Source organism: Limulus polyphemus, unplaced genomic scaffold, assembly GCF_000517525.1.
Source record: "Limulus polyphemus unplaced genomic scaffold, Limulus_polyphemus-2.1.2 Scaffold728, whole genome shotgun sequence".
Lineage (NCBI taxonomy): Eukaryota > Metazoa > Arthropoda > Merostomata > Xiphosura > Limulidae > Limulus > Limulus polyphemus.
The window spans coordinates 344,430-352,928 of record NW_013666338.1 but is presented as its reverse complement, the minus strand read 5'-3'; the positions used below and the strand labels follow the sequence as shown (position 1 = coordinate 352,928).

Genomic DNA, 8,499 nt, shown 5'->3' with positions numbered 1-8,499 from the left:
GTTACAATTTTAGTACTAGTTTTGGTGTAATTTTCAAGATCACTTTCTGCCTCCTCCTAGTACACTTACAGCCAGCATTTTTTACATCATGTGCTGCACTCTATACTGAAACAATGTTAAGAAATTATTTATAAAATTGTGTGTTTGACTAAATATTTCAGTCTGCATGATTCAATAAATTCTATCACAACAAAGTAAAATGCTGGGTAAACTAAGTTGATACTGTTATGGTATCTAAGCTACTTTCTGGGATTTTCATGTACTACAGATAATTTAATTTACTCATAAGCATTTTGATTTAATGCAATGGAAATATCTTGCATTATTTTTACTGAAAAACAACAAGTAAAACTATTTTCTCTCAGATATAGTGCAAAGTCCCTTATTTATCCTTTCATGAAAATACTCATTTTACCATGCCCTGGGGTATCAGGAGTTTTTAATCCATTTTATTATTTTATTTTTGATTACAGAAAATTTTCTCCTGAGTGCCCTGGATTTAGTGATTATTATTTTTTGAGTGGCTGTGCCTGGGTGCCCTGTAAAACTATGATATGTCTTTGGGCATATCATATTTGAGTTTAGGGCATGGCACAATAGATTAAAGTCTAATACCTGCAAAATATTTCAATGTTGAAATTTAAACATTCACAAATATTAATGAAACTAACTTACAGACCAATATCCACAGTTAAATTCAAATCACATTCAGTATTTCCATTCATATTTTGATCAGTAGTTATGTTCTTTGTGTAATTGTTCGATTTGTTTTATACAATACTCATGAAAGACTTCGTGTAATGTTCTTCTGTGCATGTGATACCATTTACATCTATTTATTTAGACATGTATGTTGCTATATACATTTATTTCCATTACACATTGTCAGAAACACTAATAACTTTCAATAGATTTCCTCCGGCTGTTGCTCAGATCAATTTGTAACTGTCTCGTGTTACTTTCCTGAGCTATTATTTGGTAGTTCGTCTGCTAAAGTGCTTCTGCCTATGAATCATAACATGCTACTGTTTCTTTTAAGGCATCATTAAGTGAATAATCACTAACAGAATTCGACTAAACTAAGACTTTTCAGCTAAAAATTCATAAGTCTGGATTAATATTTGTGCTGTTACTGTAATATATATATATATCAACACACACACTCCGAAGAAACACAGATCTCACACTGCTGTGGAGATGTTATATGTCTTTCAGGTGTATTGGGAAAATCTAGGAAGGATTATACAGTATTTCCTATAGATCTCTTGCTTTTCTGCTAGGTCAAGTGAATGACTCTCGCAAAACTTAGTTCTGCCTCAAAAAAATCCATTGGTAGCTTGGAAGACAAGGGACATAAAGTCCTTTCAACTGACTTCCCGAAATCTTAACTATTAATTTGTTCAAACTGTACATGCACTAGAAATTGCATGTACCAGCTCTAGCCATCCTAAACTGTATTAATTGAGCAGATATCATTTGATATTCTGTGGATATTTCTTATAGTAAAACTCTGCTCAATATCTGAGCAAGTAAGGGTCACAAAGCCCTTTTGGTCCAGTTAATTATAAGATAAGTAAACTATCCTATTGATACTTCCTTTCAATCATTGATTTCTTGATCAAGTTAATGTATTAGCTATGTAAGATATGGTTTAGTTCCAGACTTGTTGATTTGGAAGTTGGTAGAGGAATACCATAGACCGTCAGATCCGAGTCTTCTTCTTTTTTTTTTCTAGATCTGGCAATTCCTCATTTGACTTATCTTGAACAACCATATAGTAGTACTATTAACTCTTTCCTCCCCATATTCAGTGTCAAAGAGGAATAAACAGTGACTTGATGTATCCTTTGCTGTTCCTTTAAATGTTGGCTGTGTGATCTGTTTCACCCTGCTGATGGGTAACCATGATCTTGGCCATTATGCTCTTTCATGACTGCTCAGGCATCACCTTACTGAGATTTTCTCAGCATCATGATAACAGAATTGTGGTAGGTCCATACTCTAGGATGTCAGAATGACAAAGTGTGCTTGGCAGATCATTCATTGGGTCTGCTTGAATCCAGACTTCTTCATGTTACATGATTATCTTAGCAGTACATCTTCCTGCTCAAAGAGGCCTATCACTGCCCTGTGATTCACTTACTTTGCCATTTGGTGTCTACTGTCTCACCTGCTTGTGAGATAGCTTAGGTTGGCAGAAATCATCCTCCATTAACACTTCCAATTTCTCTCTCACGTTCTTTGGTGCCTTCAAATGGAGCTGAGATTTGGAATAATATGGCTTGTGTAATTCTGGTAGTCCTATACAGATTGCTCCAGCCAATTCCAGAATCAGTGGACATCACACCACTGCAATGATCCTCATTCATCCGTACTTACTTCCACTGAGGGTAATCCTCAGCGAAAGAGCATGGACAGCCATTCTGAGTGCACCAGGTATTGGCAACCTCTGAGTCATTAGTTAGAGCAAGATAATTGTCATGGACATTTGCAGCATTAGCAAAAGCCAGCTCTCTCTCTCTCTGATAACTTGGTGGAGAGATAGTTCAAAGTTCTTCTAGTTGTGCAAAATGCTATTTCATGGAACTTTATTCACACTAGAGTAGGAACAAAGGGTAGTACGCACTTCAGCAGAAATAGCAAATTCTGCAATATGATATTGTATGGTCACTGCACCAAAATTTGCTTTTTTGTTTCCATTCTGAGTTAGCCTTTTAACAATTAGATGAGACTGCTTTAACAAGTGATCCATTCAAGATACCAACTACTAAGTAATGCTATGTCTCTTAATAACTGAATCATAATATTGAATGGAATAACAAAACTAAACACACAGCAAAGCATGAAACAAATAATCTTTATTACAACAGAAGTATCTGCTTTTAATGGATTGATGGACTGACACCTTTACTGGACTCTCTCATTTAAACTCCTTGCTCTTCAAGATTGTGTCTTACAGCAAGGCAGAATTAAGGGGAAGGTTGGAGCCCCCTGACTAAGAGAAAAATATAAACTTGATGTCTCATTGAAAGACATGTTTGTAAATGTGTCACTATTGAAACAGCATATCTAATTGTTTCACAAACCTATTATTTTGTAACTTTTTATTAACAAGTTCTTAATACCTGTTTTTTTTTTCATAAATATTTGCTTAGCCATTTAACAAAAATTTTCCTTATCATTACTTTATATTTACTATAAATTTTAAAGTTAGTATTTTGTATATTATCTACCCATCACTTGTGTTTGTGTATTGTTAAAACTGTAGCTAAAAAATAATATTGAATTGTATTTGACTTATTTATAAAGTTAAGTTCTGAGGGATCTCCCTAATTCCTGGCCTGGCATGGCCAGGTGGTTAGGGCGCTCAACTCGCAATCGGAGGGTCGCGGGTTCGAATCCCCATCGCACCAAACATGCTTGCCCTTTCAGCCATGGTGGTGTTATAATGTGATGGTCAATCCCACTATTCAATGGTAAAAGAGTAGCCCAAGAGTTGGCAGTGGGTGGTGATGACTAGCTGCCTTTCCTCTAGTCTTACACTGCTAAATTAGGGATAGCTAGCAGAGATAGCCCTCGTGTAGCTTTGTGCGAAATTCAAACAAAAAAAACAAACAAACAAACCCTAATTCCTAAATGTGGCTTTTTACCAGATTGTTTAGACTGACTAAGTCACTGTTTATTTTAGATTGCAAGAAATGCCATATTTACCCAGAGCAACTAATGCTAACCCACATGACTGGTCATTCTCATTCTAGCATAAGTCAACATTCTTGCACGATGTGTAGTATAGCAGCAATATCCCCCTACACCCCAGGGGTGGGTAAACAGGTATTATCTACTAGAGAACAACAGAGGCAGCTAGAATGAAATTAGCTTCATGGCTTTCTTATTCATATGTTATGTGAAACATGTACAGAATAAATACTATAACGTTACAAAAAGATAGAAATGATAATATATTCATACACCACATTGGAAAGAAAAAAAATCTTTTCTTTTGTATCCTACTCCTACCATGGGTTCTTTCATGGTTAAAATTGTTTAGCAACAATTAATTCATATGTTTGAATATTCATTGTCACGATAGGTTAGATTTAAATTTTTCCAGGTCTTTCCTTATGTTACATATGTTTCACCTCCTTGACCCAATAAAATCATATGATAAAAGTTAAGACTTAACTGTTTCTGAGAATTTTGGTAGACTATGCAATAAGAAATTATTGACTGATGGATTATATTGAAACAACAATGAATTAAAATCCTAACTTGTTTTATGATCTGATGAAATCTAACTTTGTGGATAACTCTTCAGCTAGTTATCTGCTGCCCTTTTTAGCTGAAATACATAGAAGACTGTTTGATTTGTGTTTCAAAGAATATGTTGAAAAAGAAAGTGCAATATTTTGATTTACCTGCTTCTTTCAGTGAACTTTATTTCATAAGAAACCATCTCCCAGTACCAGAAGTCAATCCAGAGGAATATGAGTTGGAGATTTCAGGAATTGGCATCAAAAAGGAAGTGGTACTTACCTTGGAGGAATTGAAAACTAAATTTCCGAAACATACCATCACTACCACCATTCAGTGTGCTGGTAATAGACGTTCGGAAATTAACAAGGTGAGTGGCAAAGTTGGTGGATGCCAATAAAAACCCCCACATGATAAACTTGTCAGTCAGCATTTTTTTTTCCTGGAGTGCAGAAACTATTGCCCATCTGCGTTAGTAGGATTTGTTGTAAGTTTACTTCTACAACAGTATTTCATGGCAAGATTTTGTATCCTCAATATATCATTTAATGTGTTTTCAGGAAACACAATGCACAACGCATGATTCCTTAATCATATAAATTGTTGTAGTGTGTCATCAAGCTGGTTGATATTTTCAATGATCTTTTCAGTAGTTTCTCCTAAAGTTTTTTGAAACCCAGAATGCTCTTTTAGACCCAGAGTCATACCAATCATTGATGGTGCCCTGTGCGAGATATAAATTCTGTGCCCCTACTCATAAAAATCTAATCTGTTCTTGCCCTCAGATATGCAAACTTGCACTCCCTACTGATCTGTGTAGGTGCACTGCTTGCTATGGTCCTGTTTAGACCCAGTAGAGAACATTTACTAAAACATTGTTTACTGGAGTCTACTATAAGTATTAGTATATGCAAAAACTATAAATATCTAGGTAAAAGTAATAATGCATAGAAAATTTTTCCACAAATGCACATGTACTGTATAAAGCATTTTGTATATTTCTTTGAAAATAATACTCTCAGATTACAATGTACAACTGTAATACCTAGTTTCTGTATCACACTATCATGTCATAATGTTGAAGCAGTTCTTTCTCATTTTGTTCTGGTTACATTTCTGTCTTTGTGATTGTAGATTAAAAAAGTGAAGGGCCTAGACTGGGGTTCAGCTGCCATCAGCACTGCACAGTGGAGTGGAGCACGCCTGTTAGATGTTTTGAAGCATGCTGGTGCCGATGTTGAACATAAAGACATCAAACATATAGAGTTTGAAGGTTTAGACACTGATCCAGCTCATCAGCCATATGGAGCATCTGTTCCTGCTGAAAAGGTATTTCACTTTATACAAATTTCAACATGACTTTCAAACACCAAGCTGAGCTTGTCACTGTTAATGAAAACTGTATGTGTCTTGAACCAATTTCACTAAAGTTTACAAATATTATGCACAGTTTTCTTTACTGAGATTCACATTCTTTGTCATAGACTTTTATTTGTTTTCAGTTTCTGTATTCAGTCAGCAGCTTACACCCATTCTTAACAGTGTTGGATCAGTTAAACTTAAATCTTCATTTGCCACATATTCTATTATATTTCTGTAATTTCTTCCTGCCTGTATTGCACCGTGTGATGATATAGTTAATGGATATAAATATTAGTCTCTTGTAGAGACTTTAGAAGACTGTAGATATATTCTATTATGGGAGCAAGTAAAAATATAAACTTTGTATATGAAACTATTAGTAGTAAGAACTGCCATCAGTGGGATTAAGGGGGAATAAGGGAAGCAGTTGCCCTCTACATTGTGTTTCTATGGAATATAGTATACACACAACATTCACAGTAATTAATTCAGACTTTTCCTTTTTTGCTCCCCTTCCCCTACATTTTGGTCACAAATGCTGCTCATGGAAACTGCATACACAAATACAATGACCAAGTCTAGCTTTTGAGTATGTGATATTTCCCTGCATATTTGTTTAATGCTTAAGCAAATCCACTAGTTTACTTGCATTGCAAAGACAGTTGCAATACTTAATTAAAACAAAAGTCAAAGTAGGTAAAAAAAAAAAACAATTGACATTCTGTGGATTTGAGTATATGAGGAAAAAAAAAGATTTTTAATAAAATAATATTTTTTCAACACTTTAGGCACTTGATCCAAATGCTGATGTATTGTTGGCATATGAAATGAATGGAGAAGAAATACCCAGAGATCATGGATATCCTGTGCGAGCAATTGTGCCTGGTGTGGTCGGTGCTAGAAATGTTAAGTGGGTTGGAAGGGTGGTGTTGACTGATGAAGAAAGTCACAGCCATTGGCAACGGAGAGATTACAAAGGTGGGTTGTAGAATTCCACTTTTAGTGTGCTAGTACCTTCTTCACCAGTTTCTCTTGAAATAAAAAATACTTTTTTCTCTTTTCTCTCTCACTTTCGTAATTCACAGTATCTTTCTGGGAGTAATATTGTTACCAGTAACCCTAAATTAAATCAGAGAAGTAAATGACTTTTTATTTTAGCCATTGCTGCTTATTAGTCTCAATTGTTTTTAATTTCTGCTTTTTCCTTTTGTGTAGTTTACTGCACTATATAATATAGAAAAATTGAAGTAGTGCTGTTTGACCTGTGAACTCTGTTTTTTGTTATTGTTTTTTCAGAATTTTTGCACAAAGCTACAAAAGGGATATCTATGTATAGTCTGAGTAACTAAAATCTGTATTTCGAAGAGAATTTAATTGCTTTAATTACTCTAGTAAATACATTGTGGTGATCTTCATACAGATGATTTTTGTTTTATCTTGAGTTTAATCGCACTGTTTTCAGTATGTTGTAGTTGTTTCTTGAACTGGGGTTTTTCTTTTCCCTGCAATGCACTAAACAACTTTTAGTGCATAATTTCAGTTGAAGGTTTATTTTAACAAAGTGTATTTGAATTACCTTAAGATACTTCTTATTAGTATTTTCAACTAAACAGATCTATATTTTGATGAACTTGGAAAATATGATTTTTAGATATGTCCCCTTTTGTATGGTCTGGGTTCATTGCATCATGTACATTTAATTAATTCGTTTGTGGGAGTTATAGAGCAATAGTGCAGTAATTAGGAGCTGTTGTAACATTGAGCTAGGATCAGGTTATGCAGTGTAGTAAAATTTAGAATGTGAGGCAAGTAGTAAGCTTATGGGGAGTGTAATGAAACTACATGTAAGGCATAAAAAGAAAAAAGTTAAATCCTGTTTCTATGTGAATATTGATTTTCAGAGGAGTTATTGTAACAGATGTCCTGATCTAATTAGCTGTAGACGATGGAAAACAACTTTTTTCATGGAGCATCTGATATTCTGAAAGTTGCATTATTTCCAGTCTGTTTCCTATGGAATACCATGTAGTGAAAACAATGTTGGGAATTTATGTGGTTAGGATGATGCCAAAATTACTGAATGGACTTGTTGTCTGTCAACAAAACAATTGATAACTAAGATTTTTAAAGTAATACTATTGTATTTGTGTTTATATAATCATATTTTAGACCATAATTAATATTGGTGTCAGAGGTTTGTTATGCTTTGACATATAAAGAGGTACAGATACAAAGGTAACAGTAAATGAAGTTGTTTTCAGTAATAATTTTGGAATTGAAGAACAATTCTATCAAACTAAATATCAGTCATTTATTGCCTGTATTCTTGTGAATTATAGTTGCAATTCTGCTGATATTTTATTGACATGCTAAATAAATTGCTTAAAATTATGTGGGTATTAATTATAGGAATGAGGTTCATGTTGAAATGGTTTAATATAGAACGTTAAACAAAAATAAATGTTAAATAAACACGTTTCAATTTTCATTTATTCCAAAGATGCTATCTCATAGTTTTGTAATGGCTTGAGGTGAAGTTCTAATTAGGCTATATTTCTTCAGTTTTGGTATTTGATCTTATTCCAGTTTGGGAAGTTTTGATTATGCTAGTTTTGTAATGGCTTGAGGTGAAGTTCTAATTAGGCTGTATTTCTTCAGTTTTGGTATTTGATCTTATTCCAGTTTGGGAAGTTTTGATTATGCTAGTTTTGTAATGGCTTGAGGTGAAGTTCTAATTAGGCTGTATTTCTTCAGTTTTGGTATTTGATCTTATTCCAGTTTGGGAAGTTTTGATTATGCTTATTTTATTTTTGGATTAACAAGCTCAGAGTCTAATGTTTCAATTAACTGTATTGCTAGTAATGTAGGATAAAAAAAAAGGGGGGC

At 34.1% G+C, this 8,499-nt stretch overlaps 1 protein-coding gene across 1 annotated transcript in view; it reads left to right on the top strand.

Annotated features, from left to right (window-relative positions):
• Positions 1-8,499, top strand: part of LOC106460207 (sulfite oxidase-like) — a 45,299-nt gene that overhangs the window by 33,917 nt on the left and 2,883 nt on the right. Inside the window, exons 6-8 of the mRNA XM_013919891.2 lie at positions 4,429-4,621; positions 5,386-5,580; positions 6,402-6,591. Of these exons, the coding sequence (XP_013775345.1) occupies positions 4,429-4,621; positions 5,386-5,580; positions 6,402-6,591 (578 nt within the window). The remainder of the gene's footprint in view (positions 1-4,428; positions 4,622-5,385; positions 5,581-6,401; positions 6,592-8,499) is intronic.